The sequence below is a fragment of the Equus asinus genome, chromosome 5, assembly GCF_041296235.1.
Source record: "Equus asinus isolate D_3611 breed Donkey chromosome 5, EquAss-T2T_v2, whole genome shotgun sequence".
Classification (NCBI taxonomy): Eukaryota; Metazoa; Chordata; class Mammalia; order Perissodactyla; family Equidae; genus Equus; species Equus asinus.
Window position 1 is genome coordinate 100,010,108 of NC_091794.1, and position 20,295 is coordinate 100,030,402.

The window sequence follows — 20,295 nt, forward strand, 5'->3', positions numbered from 1 at the left end:
CTGTGCTCTGGTGGCTCAGGATTCGCCAGTTCACATCCCAGGCATGGACCTACACACCACTTGTTAAGCCATGCTGTGGTGGTGTCTTATAGTGTACATAGGTATCCCATAGTTTACATAGGCGTAAAATAGGGGAAGATTGGCACAGGTGTTAGCTCAGGGCCAATCTTCCTCACCAAAAAAAAGAACAGGGTGTGCTGTTAGCCTCGAACTAATACAGTGTTTTGTATATACTCTTGTATTTAGTATATCAAGCTGTCTTCCATTAAAGTGGACACCCGGTACACCACCACCCAGCAGGTTGTGAAGCTCATTGGCAGCCACACCATCAGCAAAGTGACAGTGAAAATTGGGGACCTAAAACGGACCAAGATGGTGCGGACTATCAACCTCTATTACAACAACCGAACTGTGCAGGCCATCGTGGAGTTGAAAAACAAGTATGGGCTTTTTAGGCTTGGGAAGGGGCAACAGGCTTGTAAGGCTCTACACCGCTTGTTGGCTTTGATTGCTGAAATTGGGTAAAGCAGCACATCCCTAGAGGCCTAGTATGTCCTCTTACCTACTTCTGTCATTACTGAGAGACAGAAGTGAAACGCCAGTTCCTGAGGATGCTGGACAAAGATTATTTCAAAATTATGTCCAGTGGAGTCCTAGGGGTCTGTGGGAGCTTTTCAACAGCCTGCGTAGGGAGGGGAAGCTGAGTGAGGGGGACTCCAGGCTTCTCAAACCCATGTTCACTAGAGCAGTTTTACTTTTGTGTAGAATCTTCTGTATTGGGAAGTAGTTGTCATTTCTTGGATTAAGACAGCTATTCACAGAGCAGGAATTATTTCTCAGGAAGCTTCTCCAGTACACAGTTCTTCCGTTTCTGCGTGGTGCCTTCCCTCTATGTCTGCTGATATCTTTTAGCTCTTATGTCCCAGTGTCTGAAGTGGAGCGTGTCGCAGATGGTCCAAAGAAGGCACTAGCATTATAGTGTTATAACTATAGTTATATAAGTTATAGTGTTGACTTTTGCAGAGACAGGTCTCTGTTGTTGAAGTCACAGGCATTGCTATTGGACAGAGAATATAAGCAGACGTTGCTTGAATATTAAGACTTGCAGTGTCCTGTCTGCACATAGAATGGAAATATTGCTATTATTCCAAGAGGCAGAATAAACTAGAATGTACCACATCGACAAGTGGCCGCCGGGAGCTCTGCCTGAAGGAAGTTTTCTCTTCCTTTGAAAAGCAGAGTTAACATTGGTGACCTGCAAGTACAAGCTGCTCCCTGGGATAAACCCTTCCCTTCTGGAGGAGATGGATTTGATTTTCTGTTGTGTAGTCAGCGCAGCTGCTGGTGAAGCACTCAAACTGTGAAATAAGACGGTGGCTTCATATCCCAGCCCAACAGCTCTCTGTCTGACCTTGGAGAGCTTAACTCAGCCTCAGTTTCCTTAACTGTAAAACGTAGATAAGTCCATTACATGAGCTAGTATATGTAAAATGCTGAGAACAGAGCTTAGCACCTAGTAAGGATGTACTCAGTAAATACTTGCTCTAATCGTATTAATATAATTACCCCTGAACTGTTCCATTCCTTTTCTCTTTCTGACTCTACTTGGCACCTGTCGAGATCCCGGTGTGTCCCTCTGCCTCTAAAGCACCTGAGCTTTATGCTTCCAAGGTGGTTGTGCTGGAACTTGCGGCTGTCATCTTGATGGCACCTCTTGGGGTTACCGGCTTCAGAGTGGTCTGCTTTTGGAGTAATGTCTTCCCTTGATATGTACTTCTGCTGTTTTTCTGAAATCTCAGATGTGATATATAACATCTTAAAGCACTTGTATGTTCTGTCCTCTTTTTACAGAGAGAGGGTAGTGAAAAAAATTTTTTTTGACTAGGTAGCTATTATTTTCCAGGTTTCCTTTTGTTAGAGAAACCACTTCACTGCCTTAGAAAAATGCATAGGACAGTCTTTCTCTTCATCTCATCAGACCATCTTCACTGGGGGTTAAATAAGAGGCTCTCAGGCCCTCTGCCCTCTGTCTGACCCCATCTCTCCTAGGCCGGCTCGCTGGCACAAAGCCAAGAAGGTGCAGCTGACCCCTGGGCAGACAGAGGTGAAGATTGACCTGCCCTTGCCCATTGTGGCCTCCAACCTGATGATAGAGTTTGCAGACTTCTATGAGAACTATCAGGCCTCCACAGAGACCCTGCAGTGCCCTCGTTGTAGTGCCTCAGTCCCAGCCAACCCAGGGGTCTGTGGGAACTGTGGAGAAAATGTCTACCAGTGTCACAAATGCAGGTGAGCGAGTGGTTATCGCCCGGGCTAGGGCCACATCTTTGTGTTTTTTTGTAAGAGTCTCAGTGTGGGCAGTTTCAGTGTCTGGTGCCTTCACAATAATTAAAGGGTTATGTGTATTCAGACTGTGGAGTCCACAGATAGAGAGAGAAGGGAGAGGGGGGAATAGTTGTGGTGGGCGGTGTGTGTGTGTTTGCCTGTCCCATGTGGTGGGGGCGGGGAGGGGTTAGGTCTGAGTCTTCCTTGTTGCCTAGTTGCTTAAGTCATCTTACCTGTTTGTTATTGTCCCTCCAGTAGTCCCTGTAATAGTTTCTGGAGTATAGATGTGGCACAAACCATCTCCTCATAGAGTCTCCCCAACCCCGAAACCTCTGCTGCCCCCTGACCCAAATACTTTGGTTCTTCAGATCCATCAACTATGATGAAAAGGATCCCTTTCTCTGCAATGCCTGTGGCTTCTGTAAATATGCTCGCTTCGACTTCATGCTCTATGCTAAGCCTTGCTGTGCGGTGGATCCCATTGAGAATGAAGAAGACCGGAAGAAGGTGAGGCCGGATTTGTGCTAGACTCAGGGCAGTGGCCTTGATCTGCGCTTTGGGCAGCGCCAGTGTAGGGGGTGTACTTTTTGTACTAGCCCAAGTCTTCCACGACTCAGCAGAGTTTTCAGGGCCTGGTTTTTGGGTGGGAGCAAATAATGGCATAAGATATATTGGAACACATAGTTTACATAGGATTTCGGAGAAGTGTTGGTTGGTAATGAAACTAGACTATCTCAAGGGGCAGATAACTCTGGACTAGGAAAGGCAGGAGGAGTGGGATGGCTTGCCCTGCGTTTGTCCACAGACTGCTGCGTGTGCAGCTATGGGCGTGCCCTCAGTGTTAGCTTGTCCAGAGCTAGTTCTCAGCCAGCAGGCTGCAGTGGGACTGGATGTTAGAGGACAATGAAAAGGGGGACCTATTGGGACAGCTACTAGCAGTAGCATGGGAAGGCAGAAGAGCACTTACCTTTGGAGTCAGAAGGACAAAAATTCAGCTCCAGCTGTGCTTCTTAATGCTGTGTGACCTGACATAAATCACTTCTCTTAGCATTGTGTATTTATGTGTATGTTGTGTTATCTATGTAAACTGTATATTATTGAAGATAATACACCTACCGCTGAGGATTATTATGAGGAATAGAAATAATGTCTGAAATACGGACGCTGACCTCTAGGCACTGTTGCAGTAGGCAGGCAGCCATTTGGATTACTCAGCGAAAATCACTGTGCTGAAAAGCCTGAACATGCGTCCCTGTCTTTTCCTTTGTAGGCTGTTTCCAACATCAACACGCTTCTGGACAAAGCTGATCGAGTGTATCATCAGCTGATGGGACATCGACCACAGCTGGAGAACCTGCTCTGCAAAGTGAATGAGGCAGCTCCCGAGAAGCCGCAGGTAACCCCAAGCAAGAAGGGGCACTGGGAGAGGGCTTTGGATCATAACAGGGCTGCCCCCTGCGGGAGACCGTTACAGTGGAAGGCTGACAGCTTACCTGTTGGGTTGCAGGATGACTCGGGAACAGCTGGGGGCATCAGTTCCACTTCAGCCAGCGTGAATCGTTACATTCTGCAGTTGGCTCAGGAGTACTGTGGAGATTGCAAGAACTCTTTTGATGAACTCTCCAAAATCATCCAGGTAGGAAAATGGCAGCTTTAAAGTGTTGTGTCGAATATTACTGATATTGTTTTCAAAGCAGTCCTGTTGCTCTCATCCAGCAGTTCAGCTCTTGGGGTTGCCCTCGCCCAATCCAGCTGAAAAGGCAGAGCCCGAGTGGTTGCACCACACAGCTTCTCTCCCATAGCGGGTTCTGGTGCTTGGCCGAGAGCTGAGTTCATTTCAGAGAACTGAGAATAATGGAGACTATTATAGATGTGTTTTCTTAGCCATTAAATACAGCCCATCTTTTAGTAGAGGGGTTAGTGGTTTTAAAAAATCAGGTGCCAAGATTCTGTTCCCTCTTTTTCTGATATGCCATGGTTGCTAATAGATGGGGAGGGCACACCAACTCCCTTCCACTAGGTGGGCTGTGCAGCGGATGGACCGCTACAGGCCTGGTCTCCATGTGATGGGAGGTTGGCCGCAGACAAGGGGAGCAGCTACTTCCCCTGTCCCCCAAAATTGCTGTCATTCCTGCATGTGCCTGCGTTCTTGACCTTTTTCTCTGTTCTTTACGGGACAGTGTTACGTGGGAGTTAAGGGCATGTGCCTGTGATCAGAGACTGAAGGCTGGCTCTGCCACTTACCTTGGTGAAGCTAACCCCTTTAAACGTCAGTCTCCTCCTCTGTAAAATGAGAATAAAGTATCTAACTGGTGGGGTTATGGAGAAGGTTAAATTAGATAATGCACATATAGTGTTTTTTCAAAACCAAAGCTAATTTTCCAGTTAACTGTCTCTTCCTCCTTATTTTAATTGCTAATTTCTTTCTCTTTTGTTTTTTTGTTCTTAGAAAGTCTTTGCTTCACGCAAAGAGTTGTTGGAATATGACCTGCAGCAGAGGGAAGCAGCCACTAAATCGTCCCGGACCTCTGTGCAGCCGACCTTCACCGCCAGCCAGTACCGCGCCTTGTCCGTTCTGGGCTGCGGCCACACGTCCTCCACCAAGTGCTATGGCTGTGCCTCGGCTGTCACAGAACATTGTATCACACTACTCCGGGCACTGGCCACCAATCCAGCCCTAAGGCACATCCTTGTCTCCCAGGGCCTAATTCGGGAGCTCTTTGATTACAATCTCCGCCGAGGCTCTGCGGCCATGCGGGAGGAGGTCCGCCAGCTCATGTGCCTCCTGACTAGGTCAGAGCCTGAGTCGTGATGGCGGGGCTAGTAATTCCTACTAACGCTGGGGTTGGTGGCAGCAGCAATTCTGGGAGCACTAGAGGGTGCAGAGGACTGTGCTGCTCCCTGCCAAACAGGTTTGCTGGTTTATCGTAGAGATGTCCAGGGTGTAGACAGTGAACGTGGGGAGCATGTGAAATCCAAGTTTCCTTATGAGTAGTCTCTTTGGCTTGTACTTTGTTGGTTCCGGTGGGGTTTCCTGAGGAAATGCTCTCTGAGGTCTGGTGAGGGAGGAGAGGGAACGACTGGGCGCTCGGACTCGAGACTCAGGGAAGAAGACGGAGCTGTGGAGCCTGGCGATTCAGAGCTTGGACTCTAGGTCGTGAAGACACGGACTCAGGATCTGATGCTTTGTGCTCTGTGCCTTGGACAAATTACGTAGCTTCTCTGAGCCTAAGTTTTCCTCATCTGAAAAATACTGATGATAGTAAATACCTTAAAGACTTGTGAGGATGGGATGAAATAATTGGTGTAAGGAGTAAGTTGTATTTATTGAGTGCTTAGTATGTGCCAGATACTGTATTCAGAGCTGGATGTGGATTATTTGCAGAGTATGTGGCATGAGTTCTGGAACATGTTAGGTGGTTGATACAAATTACTTGCTGTATTATTTATTCACTCATTTAAAACATATTTGTTGAGCATCTGCTGAATGCCAGGCACTGTTCTAGACTCCAAGGAAACAGTGACAAATGAAGCGAAGTCCCTGCCCTCACGTAGCCTATGCTCCGGATGAGGAGAACTACACTAAACAACTAGTTGCACAATACGATGTCAGGAAATTAGGTTGTGAAGAGAAGTGAAGCTGGGATGGCAACCTTGATTGTGGCAGAGATTGCTGTTTAGGATGAGGTAGTCAAGGAGGCCTCTGAGGGGTCATCCTTGAGGAAAGACCTGTGTGAAGTCAGGGCACAAGCCATGCAGGTACCTAAGGCATGGGCTGCATGCATGGGAACGGCAAGTGGAAGGCCGAGAGGCGGGGCGTGCCAGGAATGGTGGGGAAGCAACAAGGAGGCCTGTGTAGCCTGAGTGAAGGATGTGATGGAGGAGGAGACAGAGGAGAAGGAATTAGTGAGAGGTCTCTGGGGGCCAGATCCTGTAGGGCCATTGTAAGGACTTTGGAGTTTATTCAGAACGTGTTAGAAAGCAAGAAAGTGGCATGATACGAACTGGTTTTTTTTGCTATTATTCATATAGACTTCATTACAAAGGGGCATAGATGGGAAATGTGGATGCCTTATGGAAATGAGATGGAGGCACTTGGGAAAGATGAGCAAAGAGTTGTGGCGAAGACTGGAGTGCACACCTAGATTTTGGAGACTGTGATCCACCAGACAGCGCCTGGGGCCTCTGCATCCTGGGATGTGGGTGGAGAAAATCTCCCACATGTTGGTGCTGCTCTTCCCTCCATGCCTCCTCCCAGGAAAGGTGGCTGTGACATGCCCTCTTTTTTTTTCGCTGAGGAAGATTGGCCCTGAGGTAACATCTGTGCCAGTTTTCCTCTATTTCATATGTGGCTCACTGCCCCAGCATGGCTGTTGAATGGTGTGGGTCTGTGCCCAGGATCCAAACCCACAAACCTGGGCCACTGAAGTGGATGGAGCATGCAGAACTTAACCACTATGCCACGGGGCCGGCCCTAGACATGCCCTTTTTATTACCAGGGTTTTGTGGGGCAATGCTGTCATCTTGCCCTCAGGAAGGCCAGGTAGCCCTAGACATTGATTTCCTTTTCTCTGGGCTCCTTCAGGAGGAAAAGAAGGACACAGCCAATGGTGAGTAACAGGACTCCATTTCTTTGCTTCCCCAGAGACAATCCGGAAGCCACCCAGCAGGTGAATGACCTGATTATCGGCAAAGTCTCCACAGCCCTGAAGGGCCACTGGGCCAATCCTGATCTGGTGAGCTGCGCAGCCGTCTGCTCTGCCCCTCGCTCCCCTCCTTGTGCCCTCGGCCTCCTCCCCCAGGCTCCCTAGTCTCATTGTGGGGACTGAGGAGGGAAGCAGCGGCGAGCACGCCTGCAGAACGCACATCCCAGAGTGACTTTCACAGGTCAGAGCCCCCTCCAGGGGGAAGGATAGTGTGGAGTAGAAGGCCTGCAGCTCTCCTTTCTCTCTGATGGTGCCACCGGTGACTGGACATTGAGTTCTGAGTCTCCAGATTAGACGTTGGACCTAAGCGCCAGCCCTGGGACTGACCCTTAGAATGCTTCTCTGCTCATGTCTTTTCCCGTTGGCCTTGCAGGCAAGTAGCCTTCAGTATGAAATGCTGTTGCTGACAGATTCCATCTCGAAGGAGGACAGCTGCTGGGAGCTCCGGTTACGCTGCGGTGAGTTTGGGGCCCAGCTGGTCAGGAGCTTTTCCGAGGGAGGAAGGCTCCCAGGGGCAGTCCTGGCCACAGGGTGGGAGGCTGGGGCGCTGCGCCTGCACACCTTGCTGGGGGAGGCGTGAGGTGCTTATGACTGTGACTCTGCCTTGCTTCCCTGTCCGCAGCTCTCAGCCTTTTCCTCATGGCTGTGAACATTAAGACCCCTGTGGTTGTGGAGAACATTACCCTCATGTGCCTGCGGATCTTGCAGAAGCTGATTAAACCTCCTGCTCCAACCAGCAAGAAGAACAAGGTATTGGGCGGGCGGTCCAAGAGGGAAGGGCGGGGTGGCAGACCCCCTCCTGCCCCTACCAGCACTGTGCCCTGCCTCTTGAAGGTCTCTGCCTTACCCTCAACTCGCCTGACCTCGGGGGGTGGGGACCCCATCGCTTCCTTTGCTGTGGTTCAACAGAGATGGGTTGGGGTTTCTGAGAAGGAAGGTTTGTCAGAGGAAAGTCAAGATAAGATAAACACGAACATATGAAAGCACAGAACAAAGCAGTTACCCGTGGAGGACTGCCTCTTTCTCCAGGCACGTCAGATGACTGCAGCTCCCAGAGAGCATGGGGTTCTTTCCTACCCCTGTGCCTTTGCACATGTGGTATTGTGCGTGGTGAAAATCCTGGCCTCTGAAGCAGACTGGTGTCAAATCCCAGCTCTTTCATTTACTAGCATTGTGACCTTGGGCAAGTTACTTACCGTAGGTTCTTAGTTTCCCCATCCAAAAAATGGGAATTCAACACTTTAGAGGTGTTGTGAAGAATAAATGACTTAATGGAGATCTTGTGCTCAGAGCAGTGTCTGGCCCAAGTTAGTTCTTAATAAGTCTTAGCTGTGGCTATATGCTGTCTTTGCCTAGAATGTTTTCCTTCTCTTTGTTAGCTGCTCCTTAGAAGATCCAGTTCTCTGGTAGGCTGGCTGTGAACGCCTTGAATCTAGGGACTGTCGGTTTAGTAATATTTTTTTGTGTCTAGTGCATAGCATGGTATCTAACATATAATAGCCACTCAGTAAGTCATTGTTAAGTAAATGAATAAAGCCAGGTTTTTTCCTAAAATAACTATAGCTGAGCCACAGATTGACTTGCTTGTACCAGCTTGTAGAATACATGGGCCTAGTTCTTCTTGGCCATGCCTGAGGCTGCCTGCCTCCAATCCCCCTTTGTGGTCCCCAGGCCATTCTGATTCCTGCTCCATCCTGATGGAGTCCCTTAATGGGAAACAAAGTAGTCATTGGAGGAAGATTGCTTTCTGAGTGCCAAGTACTAGGGAGGAAGCTAGACGTTGAACAATTTACATGTCCCTTGTCTTGGTCTGCCTAGACAGTCCTCAGAAAGGGCAGGACCGAGGTGCCCGGGAGGGTCTGTTTCCCAGCAAGTAAAATTGGTCCATCCCCACATAATTGCCATTTTTTTCCCACAGTGTGAGGCAAAAGGAGATTTTCGCAGAATTTGTATCCTCTAAGCACTGAAGCCCAGTGTCGATGTTCACATTTTGCTTAGTTTCAGCCTAGAGAGAGCAGCACTTCTCAAAATTGGCTTGCACATCCCTGGGTGTTCCCGAGACTGTTGAGGAATCTGTGAGGTCAATGTTATTTTTGTAATTTTTGTGAGGCGTGATTGCCCTTTGCCCTCTGGAAATTTGTGCTGATGGTGGAGAATCAACGCTGGTCAGCCTGCTGGGCCTTGGCCTGATAGGCAGCCCCCAGCGTTCCTTGTGGTCCTGGTCTTTGCAGCCGTGCGGCTGCATTCAGGAGCATCCTTGATAAAGCAGTACAGGTTAATTTTGGTAAATCTTGACTCTTGACCGATCTTTTTAGTACTCAGTGTGACAATGCAGGAAGTACACAAAAGTGCTCCTGCTGTGCACCAAAGTACGGTGGCGTCTTGAGGAAAAACTGTGATTGTTTGCGAGGCAGGCTAAACCCTCGCCTTGTTCCTGGAAGCGCGGTTGTGCTTGCAAGAACGACTGACAGGCAAATTGTGGGTATTCAGAATTGGATGTTTGGCAGACATTTTCTTGAAAAATAAATGAAGTGAGCCTGTCACTTCAAGAGGAATTGGCGCAACCCAGTGAACCAGTATTTTCCAAATGACTAATGCACGCTACAGAATCATGCATGGGTAAAAGGTGAATTTTTGTGTAATGGAATATGAAAAGTTTATTGATTGGTTTCAAATTCCACATTATAGCCAGTCCTTAAGAACCTATAGTATATTGAATTTTGGTATAGTATCAAAGAAAGAAATCAGTAATTAATTGAAAAAGCTATTAAAATATTTTTCTCTTTTTAAACTAGTATCTGTGTGAGGCTAGATGTTTGTCATATACTTCAACCAAAACAATGTATCATAACAGTTAGACGGCAGAGGCAAGTGGGAGAATCTAGCTGTCTTACTAAGGCAGTCGTTAAACGATCCTTAAAACTATGAAACAGTGCCACTCCTTTCTCTAGATTATTTTTGTTTTGAAAAAATATAAAAAATGTCATTTAAGTTTATAAGTGATGGGTTTATTCTTATTTTTAAATGAATTCATAAATATTTTAAGAATTTCTGTTTTAATTTTTAATATGGTAACTATCGATAGATAGAACCACACACACAAAAGCTCTTTGGAGCCCTCAATAGTTTTTTAAGAGTTTAACGGGAGACTGGTCTGGTGGCATAGTGGTTAAGTTAGCACACTCCGCTCCAGCCGCCTGGGGTTTGTGGGTTTGGATCCTGGTTGTGGACCTATGCACTGCTCATCAAGCCATGCTGTGGTGGCGTCCCACATACAAAGTAGAGGAAGTTTGGCACGGATGTTAGCTCAGGGCCAGTCTTCCTCACCCCCTCCCCCCAAAAAAAAAGAGTATAATGGGGTTCTGAGGCCAAAAAGTTGGAGAACTGCTGGCTTAAAGTACTGTCTGAAGCACTTTGATGTACAGGCTAGTTCTGGTTACCAATGGCTCTTTAAATTCTGGAGACTGCTCAGTGATCCCTTGAAGATTTATGTTTGGGAAACTGCAAATCAGCCTTGGGATAGGAATTAGTGTATGGGGCTATAGGATTGTCTGTAGGAAGCCAGCTACATCTTATCCTGCGCAGTCAAAATCAGTGACCTTAAGCTCAGCATGGAGATGCTACTGCTAAATTGGATCAAAATGCTTTAACAGGAACACATATTCGGGCATAAAAGATAGGAATGTTGATCCTTTTGATCTTCTTGCCTTTGCGTATGTCCCCTTGGGGTGCCAGTGCCATTGTACTGGAGCTGTGGCTCAGTTGTGCCCTCGTGCTCTCTCACCTTCTTCTGCTTTCCTCCTGCAGGATGTGCCTGTTGAGGCCCTCACCACAGTTAAGCCATATTGCAATGAGATCCATGCCCAGGCTCAACTGTGGCTCAAGAGAGACCCCAAAGCATCCTATGAAGCCTGGAAGAAGTGCCTTCCTATCCGAGGTATGTCTGTCTCTCCAAGCCTTGGGAAATTAATCTGTCCTACCCCTATCCTGACAGCCCTATAAACCCCTCTTGCTGTCACTTCCTTTTCCTTATACCTCTCCCTACACCCCTTTGCCTGCCAGGGATAGATGGCAATGGGAAGTCCCCCAGCAAATCAGAGCTCCGCCATCTCTATTTGACTGAGAAGTATGTGTGGAGGTGGAAGCAGTTCCTGAGTCGTCGGGGGAAGAGGACCTCCCCCTTGGATCTCAAATTGGGTCATAACAACTGGCTGCGGCAAGTGAGTGCCCACCTTCCGGCTCCCTCGCCCTGTTACGCTGGCCCCAGATACTGAGAATCCTGCTTCTGCTCCTCCCCACACCTCTGCTCTGCTTTCTCTTGGCTTTCTTGCTTCCTGTCAAATAAGAAGTAGGTAGAAGTTCTTGGTTGCAGTCACCAGCCTGGTGGACTGGCCCGAAGAGAGCTTTCTCTGCCCTGCTCATCGAGCTCCTTGTCCTCTCTGCTCTCCTCCCTGACCACTCAGCCGAACCCAACCTCAGTGTCGATGCTCCTCTTTTCTCCTTCCATCTTTCCTGTCTTCTGCTGTCCTCTCCCTCTTCTTTCTAGCTGATGTTTTAAAGGATTTAAGTAATTATATTTTAGAGAATCCATCTGTCCATTGATATATAAAATAAGAAATACTTAGTTTAGATCAAATGTAAGTATTTAACAGATAGGTGTCCCCAAAACAGAAGTATGGAAGTCTTTGCTAAGGAAAATACCCGCTGGTCTTTCTCCCTAGTTCAGTCATCGTGAGTATGTTCTCCACACTCCTTGATGGAGAAAGTCTCCGTGAAGGAGACCCCTTAGCAGCCTCTGTCCCAGCTGGCAGCAGTCGGATCTGGTGTTAGCTGGTGATTTTTACCTTCAGTCTTTTCCTGGAGAAGTGCCCAGAGGACTTCTGGGTGGTGGCAGTTGAGCGTGCCCTGCTAGGGGCTTGGTGAGACAGCCGTCATCTGAACCAGGGGCTTCTCTCCCGTGTCCTGTAGGTGCTCTTTACTCCCGCGACGCAGGCTGCTCGGCAGGCAGCCTGTACCATCGTGGAAGCTCTTGCCACCATTCCCAGCCGCAAGCAGCAGGTCCTTGACCTCCTCACCAGGTACCATTTGAGTGCAGGGTAGGGAGGGTGGTTGGGCTGCTTCTAGAGCCTTCCCCGCTTTCCCAGGGGAATCCTCTGGGAATTGGGATGGGAGGCGCACCTCTGCTCTGTAGGCATGTCAGTCCATGTAGCAGACCATAGAAACGAAAAAGTACTGAGAAGCTGAGTTTCAGTGGTAGCAGTAGTAGTGATAGCGGCAGCAGCACTGGCCGCTAATATTTATTGAGATCCTATGAGCATATAAATGCTTGGCATGCATTATCTCGTTCAAACCTCACAGCATCCTGAGCTTAACGTGGTTAATTAACTTGTCCACTGGAAGGCAAAGTTGGAATCCAGGTGGTCTGATTCTAAAGCCCCCATCATTGGCCAGTAAACTCTGGGGGTTTACTTGCCTTCTAAATAACTCAGTCAAAAACCAGTCTCACTGCCCAGATAACCAGTATTCATATTTTGGTGCTTACTGTTCCAGATGCTTATAGTTCATTGCGTCGCATTTCCTGTTGTGTGCTCTGCATTCTTTCCAAATATGAGAAGTTCCCAAGTGGGAAGTTTGGGGTTTTCTCGGGTACCCTCCCTCCACCCTCTAGAAGGAAAGGGAAAGGAAGGAGAGCAGAAGATGTGAAAGATGGAAGGACAAAGAGGAACTGTTTAGAACTATTGGAGCTAATAGAGTTCTCTCCCGGTGCCCTGTCTCTCTCGATGGCAGTTATCTGGATGAACTGAGCATAGCTGGCGAGTGTGCGGCCGAGTACTTGGCCCTCTACCAGAAGCTCATCACTTCCGCTCACTGGAAAGTCTACCTGGCAGCTCGGGGAGTCCTGCCCTATGTGGGCAACCTCATCACCAAGGTATCCCACCCCCTGGCCCAGGAGAGTCCCTTTCCCTAATTTTCCTTCCACTATACTCTTTCTCTGAGAGAAACTTGGTGGTGTTCTTTTTTGCCACCAATACTTGGTGAAAATACTGTTTTTATGATTTTATTCTATTTATCATATGGATGTAGCAATCAATATATTGGGGGTATTTAGGAGGTTTCCAATTTTTAAGCAGTCCCTTAACGTTGTTTAGCTGTCCTTGGCTTCTTGGAAAGGAGTTCTATAGAGGTTCAGCTTGAGGGATCATTAGAATAAAATGATGGAGTGTCTTTGGTTGGTGCTTCAAGCTCCTGGACGGGTGGTGGAGGTGACCAGTGTCATTGGCAGTGCTGTCACACTGACTGTGTTTATTGTCCTGTTTAGGAAATAGCTCGCTTGCTGGCTCTGGAGGAGGCCACCCTGAGCACTGATCTGCAGCAGGGCTATGCCCTCAAAAGCCTCACAGGTAGAGGGAGCCACCAGTCCCTTCCTTTGGGGCACTCTGGGTATGTTTCGGGGACTGACCCTTAGTTCCTTGGATGCTGGGTTGGGCTCTTCCCTCTCATGTTGACCGTGGTGCACACTTAAGCTCTGCCTTTTTCTGCTCATCGATGGCTTTACGTTTTTGAGCTCCTTTTCACTATTGATCACTTCACGGAGCACCTGCTCTGTGCCAAGCACAAAGATAGCCTTTCCCTGCTTTTGAGGTGCTCGTAATTTTTTGAAGAAACAGACCTTCCTTGCTCAAATTCTCATCCAGAGTTCTTGCAGGAATTTTTTCCTTTCCCCACAGGCCTTCTCTCCTCCTTCGTCGAGGTGGAATCCATCAAAAGGCACTTTAAAAGTCGCTTGGTGGGTACTGTGCTGAATGGATACCTGTGCTTGCGAAAGCTGGTGGTGCAGAGGACTAAGCTGATCGATGAGACCCAGGATATGCTGCTGGAGATGCTGGAGGACATGACCACAGGTAGCACTGCCCAATGGCCTAGAACCCCAGACTCCCACGTCCCATCTTGGTCTGCCTGGGTCCATCAGTCAGATTTCCTGGAGTTCCACAGAGCCAGAGGAGGGGTGACAAACATCTCCCCAAATTCAAGGACAGAAACTCTTCTGTCAAGAGAGTATTGATTCTTGGAGTTATAAAATTCCAGAGCCAGGCTCAGTCAATTTGGGCTGAGCTCATAGAGAAGAAAGAAGTCATGGGTTCTCAGATTGCTGTCTTTCATTGGTTCTGGAAAATTCTCAGCCATTATTTCTTCAGTTGCCTCTGCTCCATTCTCTCTCTTGTATCCTTGTGGGACTCCTCTCTCTGTCATCCGTATTTCTTCACATCTCTTTTGTGGTGTTCATCTCATTTTATCTTTATGCTGATTTTGGATAATTTCTTCAGTTTTATCATTTAGTTCGTTAGTTTTTTCTTTACTATGTGTAGTCTGTTTAATCTGCCCATTAAGTTCTTGTAGTTCTATATAGATTTTATAGTCTCTTGTTTTTTACTCACATTTTCCATCCTTTTTATAATCCTTAAATATATCAAACACATTTCTGTGTCTGATAATTCTAAAATTTGAAACATTTCTTGATCTGAATCTGCTGTTTGTTATTCCAGTTCTTGCTTATGGTGCTTCAAGTCTTTTTGTATTTTGTGATTTTTTTTTTTTTTTTTTTTTTTTTTTTTTTTTAAAGATTTTATTTTTTCCTTTTTCTCCCCAAAGCCCCCCGGTACATAGTTGTGTATTCTTCGTTGTGGGTTCCTCTAGTTGTGGCATGTGGGACGCTGCCTCAGCGTGGTCTGACGAGCAGTGCCATGTCCGCGCCCAGGATTCGAACCGACGAAACACTGGGCCGCCTGCAGCAGAGCGCGCGAACTTAACCACTCGGCCACGGGGCCAGCCCCTGTATTTTGTGATTTTTGACTGTGAGCTCCTGTATTGGACGTTTAATGTGGAAATTTTTAGGACCCAAGTCAAAGATGGGTTTCTCCAGAGAGGATTTTGTGACTGCTTCTGCAAGGCACCTCAGGGCACTGTCATCCCAGGGCTGCCTTCAACGAAGTTCTAGCTTCAGGTTTTTCAGACCTCCTAGGTAGTGTGGATTTTGAGCCACAAACCCCTGTGAACTTCAGTCCTCTGAGGAGATTTCCTCCCTCTACTCAGTGTCAAATTGTAAGGGAAGACAACTTCCTTTCAGTTATTTGCTTTGGGGAGAGGGGGAGTTATTTCTAGTTGACCCTTATACCAAAGGTGTGGCCTTTTGGGGTACCAGATTTATGGTGGTGGGGAGGGGGTTTCTGCCTAGCTCTCCACCTTGGCAGATGGGGGCCTTTGCATCCAGCTCTCAATCCTGGCAGGTTATGGAAACCAAGGCTAAAGGCAGGAACCAGCTTCAGAGTTTTGCTAAACTTCCCTGGGTTCCTGATTTCTCTTAGTTTTTGGCTTTTGATTTTTCTTGGCTATCGTGGCAGTTGAATATTTTAAATTATTTAAGTGATGAGGAGTGGTGAGTAAGTAGTTCAGGGAATGAGGTCTGCTATATTACCAGACACAGAGGTCCTTCTGATGCCATTTTCATCATGGCATGCTGAGCTGGTTTATGACCTTGTCAGTTGGACCCTTTTATTTATTTATTTTTTAAGATTGGCACCTGAGCTAACATCTGTTGGCAATCTTCTTTTTTTTTCTTCTTCTTCTTCTTCTCCCCAAAGCTCCCCAGTACATAGTTGTATATTCTAGTTGTGAGTGCCTCTAATTGTGCTATGTGGGACACCACCCAGCATGGCCTGATGAGCCATGCCAGGTCCGCACCCAGGATTCAAACCAGCGAAGCCCCAGGCTGATGAAGTGGAGCGTGCGTAACCACTTGGCCACAGGGCCGGCCCCGATTTGGACCCTTTTAAAGAACATGTTCTTTCTTGTGTGACTTACAGTTGTCTCTTTGGCTTCTAGATGGCAATCTACTTAATCCTACTGAATGAAGCTTAAAACTATAACTTGTCTTTGATTTGAGTGAAATACAGTTACACTCACTGTTTGACATTTTTGAGCACCAATTCTGGGCAAGAGGATGCTAAGCTGAATAAAGCTTAATTCCTGTCCTTAAGGAGGTTATGATTCCAAAATAATTTTAAAAATTCCAAGAGGGAGCTGGACATGTACACAACTAACCATGAATCATTGTGTTGACTTGGGCATTAAGGCTTTCAGATGGAGTGTGGTCTGAGTATAAAAATCAATCAGCTTTAAGTTTTCCAATTGAAATATTGATATTGCCACCTGGGCGTTTAAAAACTTACCAGGCAGAAAGAACCTGTCAGTGTTAGTACTTCAGTTAAAGTTTCCTCTTGGTTTCTGTGTGTGAAGCTCTTTCCTAACTAATTTGGCCACTTTGATTTCTGGCAGGTACAGAATCGGAAACCAAGGCCTTCATGGCTGTGTGCATTGAGACAGCCAAGCGCTACAATCTGGATGACTACCGGACTCCTGTCTTCATCTTTGAGAGGCTCTGCAGCATCATTTATCCTGTAAGCAGTGATGCTTCCCCTGGCTCTCAGGGTCTCAGCATGAGCCATTTGCCATGAAGCTTCTTGGTGATTCGTTATAGGCATGGGCAGACTTCCCAGCTATGGGCCATTTACTCAACATTTTAGAAAACTCCACCGACAGAAAACAGAAGCATTCTCCTAATTTTCCTGTTCCCGATGATGAGAAATTTGATGACCTTCCTTGATCATATTTCCTAGATTCAAGGTCAAGATCATGTCTACCCTCCCATTGCCAAAATCCTGCTGCTTACCAATCCAGTTATGCTATGAAAGAAGCAGTAATGAGCTAGACTATAAAGAAATTTTCGTTTTCTTCCTTCTTTTTTTTTTTTTTGAAGATTTTATTTTTCCTTTTTCTCCCAAAGCCCCCCAGTACACAGTTGTATATTTTAATTGTCGGTCCTTCTAGTTGTAGCATGTGGGATGCTGCCTCACCATGGCTTGATAAGTGGTACCATGTTTGCGCCCAGGATCCGAACTGGCGAAACCCTGGGCCACCAAAGCGGAATGTGCGAACTTAACCACTCGGCCACGGGGCTGGCCCCCTACTTTCTTCCTTCTTTTTCCCCCTTTTTTTTGTGCACACAATGCATGTTTCCCTAGGCTGAGCTATATAGAAGCATGGTGTGATCCAAAGACCCCCTCTTGTTGAGGAAGGATGAAAAACAGCAGTATCGTCAGTTGATGAGGAGTGATCATTGGGGTTGTGCATACTGAGCATTAGGTATCATAGGGAAGACCCTCTTCTTGACTTGAGGGTCGTCCGACAAAGTTATCTGGCCCCAGATTGGTTGGCATTGGCATGAGATGAGCAGGAGGAGGTAAGCCTCTTCTCCCCTTGTTGCAGTAATGCAGCTTTCATATGTCACTCCTCATCTGCTTATTTTGTTAGGCTTTCTCTCCTAATCCACCCTTGAGTTTCAGAGGAGATGCTTGATATTTAAGGCTAGATGAATTGTATTTGGATTTTTTGAATCACCTCTGAGCTTCCTATCCTTTATATCTTTGAATGTGTAAGGGGCTGGATGAGTTTGGTGTGTTTCCCTCAGAGTGTCCATGGACAAGGTAGCATGGTATAAGTCTAAAAGACCTCTGCTATCCCTCTACACATGTCTTTATGCCATCCCTTTTGAGGCGTCCTTCTCTCTGTCCCTTAGGAGGAGAATGAAGTCACTGAGTTCTTTGTGACCCTGGAGAAGGATCCCCAACAAGAAGACTTCTTACAGGGCAGGATGCCTGGGAACCCATATAGCAGCAATGAGCCAGGCATTGGGCCACTTATGAGGGACATAAAGAACAAGATTTGCCAGGACTGTGACTTGGTGGCTCTTCTGGAGGATGACAGTGGGATGGAGGTAATAAGCATAGTACAGTGCTGCCATGATTAACAGCATGGTCTGGGATCAAATCCAGTTTCTTATCCTTTGTAGCTGATTAACCTTGGGCAGGTAGCTTGCTTCAGCTTCCTTATCTCTGTAAACGGGGGCTAATGATTCCCACTTACCTGCCTCACCTGGAGTTAAGGTTAGTTACCAGTGAAGGGCTCTGCCCAATGCCTGGCATGCAGTAAGCAAATGGCTAATGGCTTTTGCTTGCCATGGTGTAGGCTCTTATTATTATTGTTGCTCTGGCAGTGGCTTCCCAGTGATTCCAAGTTAATTAAGCTACCTGAATACTGGCACTTTAGCCCCTGTGTAGATTTCTGGCCCTGTATCTGGTACCTTCTGGCAGATAACCTCTAGGGTCTGGCATTATACGTGGTGAAAAGCATTTTGGGTGAAATAGAGGGAATTACTTTTTCTGGTGCTGAGCCTGAAGTGGACTCAGAATAGGAGGTGCTCAGCAGGGACTTTTAAACTGGAGTCCATGGTTTCCGTAAAGGGTGTTTGTAACCTCTGAAATTGTGCATAAGATGCTGTGTGTTTTGCACACACATGCATCTTTCAGAGAGGGAGAGTCGATAGGTCCATGACACACAAAAATTATGAATTATGAATCACTACCATAAAGTGTCCTTTGATCTTGAAATTTACTTGCCTTGTAATTATTTGGAATAACAGCCTCATGTGCTTTTCTCTTCAGCTTCTAGTGAACAATAAAATCATTAGTTTGGACCTTCCTGTGGCCGAGGTTTACAAGAAGGTCTGGTGTACCACGAATGAGGTATGTGCCGGTTTTCTTGCTTGGAGGTGTGGTTTTACTCTTCGGACTTACGCAGGCTTCTCCCAGGAGGCGCTTGGAGCGGCGCCCGAGGAGCTGTCCTTCTCTTCGTGGCTGTGGAGAGAACCAGTCATCTTGTCCTCCTCTGGAGGCATCTGGCTGTGAGGCTGAAGAGCCTCAAGGGAGGACAAGTGTTTTCCGGCTGTGTGCAGCCCAGGCTGGGCAAGGGCTGATGAAGCACTATATTGGGGAACCCTTGCTGTCTTGTACACTTTATATACGACACCTCTGGACTGAGATTCTCAGCTTTGATGGGCTTGCTCACTTGTCAGATCATTTTTCCCGTAGCTGTGTCAAGGAGCATAGTTTCTTGTTTACTAATTGGAGAGCTGAGACTTGAACGGGGAATTACTCTTGAGGAGGGAGAAGGAAAGAAGGAAGCATGCACTCTGGTCCTTTCAGCCATCTCAGCATCGTCTGTCTGCTCACGAGAGTCTTAGGCAGTCCACTTCCACTTTCCCTCCTCCCGTCTCAATCTCTTTCCTGTCTTCCTGTCTCCTTTCCTTCCCCTCCATGTTTTTCTCTCCTTCCCCTTCCTTCCCACCTCTTCTCTTTATTAGGTGGATCTTTAGTAAGTGAATCAAATAGTTTAATTACAGCAAACTAGTGTGCCAGTGAAGCATGGCGAACTTTTCTATACTTAGTCCCAAATATTTCTGTGGAGTTTAAGAAACTAAATTGGTAGTGTACTATTGGTACATTTTGGTCTTCGTTACATATTTTTGCTTCTCTCCTTTCTTTCTCCCACTGTGCTGGGCATCCTGGACATTGTTTACTTTTGGTTTGCTGCCAGTTGGATAGATACAGTGCTGTTGGCAGAGGGACGTGCAGAAGACTGCCCCATCCAGTGGAGCTTGTCCTTGATGTTTTAGCATCAAAACAGAATGATACAGATTTAATCCCTGATGCACATAAAAAATTGAGACTAGGCTTCCAAGGGCACCCTTGTAAATGGTGGTATGGAACCCAAAGAACATACATGGGCATCTCTGCCTTTGAACCATGAGGCAAGGAAGAAGCTGTGATCCCTCACGTTAGTGTGCTTAATCTACTGAGGAGTTCTGGCAAAGTCCAGAGTTTGTGGCAGCCTCTTATCTGGGCCTTCATCAACTTCCCTTCTTACTTTGTCTCCCATTTCCCAGTTAAACAGCCCGTCTCTTTAGTTACTAGAGCCTATTCTGTTTCCGATGTTTCTTTCTGTCTCTGTCCATGGTTTGTGGCGGTTTTCTTTCTTAGTTCTTACTCGGCTTCTGTAGCCAGAAACACTTCTGGAACTGGCCTTTCCTGACAGGTTCTCTCCATCCAGGGTTTCCTCTCCTGAAGCTGAACACGGGCTTAGAGGCAGGCAGCTTGAATTAGTGTGGTACCTTCTCTCCAACTTAATTTCATACAGTGTGACTCCAAACCCCATTGCTCATCTCCAGAATGAGAATACTATGTACGCTAGAGTGCCTAACTCACTACCCAGCGTATAGTAGACTCTCATGAGCCTCGAATTTAGTAAAGTTGCTGTAATCTTCTAATTTCTAATCATTCCATCAGCTTATAGGTTTTAACTTGGGGAAATT

At 46.9% G+C, this 20,295-nt stretch overlaps 1 protein-coding gene across 18 annotated transcripts in view; it reads left to right on the top strand.

Annotated features, from left to right (window-relative positions):
* Nucleotides 1-20,295, top strand: part of UBR4 (ubiquitin protein ligase E3 component n-recognin 4) — a 127,332-nt gene that overhangs the window by 84,131 nt on the left and 22,906 nt on the right. For all 18 annotated transcript variants that reach the window (XM_070510886.1, XM_070510887.1, XM_070510894.1 and 15 more), the window contains 18 exons: nucleotides 247-440; nucleotides 2,050-2,289; nucleotides 2,694-2,832; nucleotides 3,596-3,721; nucleotides 3,833-3,961; nucleotides 4,775-5,118; nucleotides 6,971-7,061; nucleotides 7,405-7,489; nucleotides 7,654-7,781; nucleotides 10,839-10,968; nucleotides 11,094-11,251; nucleotides 12,000-12,109; nucleotides 12,819-12,960; nucleotides 13,351-13,432; nucleotides 13,760-13,933; nucleotides 16,365-16,486; nucleotides 17,665-17,862; nucleotides 18,590-18,670. In XM_070510886.1, coding sequence (XP_070366987.1) covers nucleotides 247-440; nucleotides 2,050-2,289; nucleotides 2,694-2,832; nucleotides 3,596-3,721; nucleotides 3,833-3,961; nucleotides 4,775-5,118; nucleotides 6,971-7,061; nucleotides 7,405-7,489; nucleotides 7,654-7,781; nucleotides 10,839-10,968; nucleotides 11,094-11,251; nucleotides 12,000-12,109; nucleotides 12,819-12,960; nucleotides 13,351-13,432; nucleotides 13,760-13,933; nucleotides 16,365-16,486; nucleotides 17,665-17,862; nucleotides 18,590-18,670 — 2,673 coding nt within the window. The remainder of the gene's footprint in view (nucleotides 1-246; nucleotides 441-2,049; nucleotides 2,290-2,693; nucleotides 2,833-3,595; nucleotides 3,722-3,832; nucleotides 3,962-4,774; nucleotides 5,119-6,970; nucleotides 7,062-7,404; nucleotides 7,490-7,653; nucleotides 7,782-10,838; nucleotides 10,969-11,093; nucleotides 11,252-11,999; nucleotides 12,110-12,818; nucleotides 12,961-13,350; nucleotides 13,433-13,759; nucleotides 13,934-16,364; nucleotides 16,487-17,664; nucleotides 17,863-18,589; nucleotides 18,671-20,295) is intronic.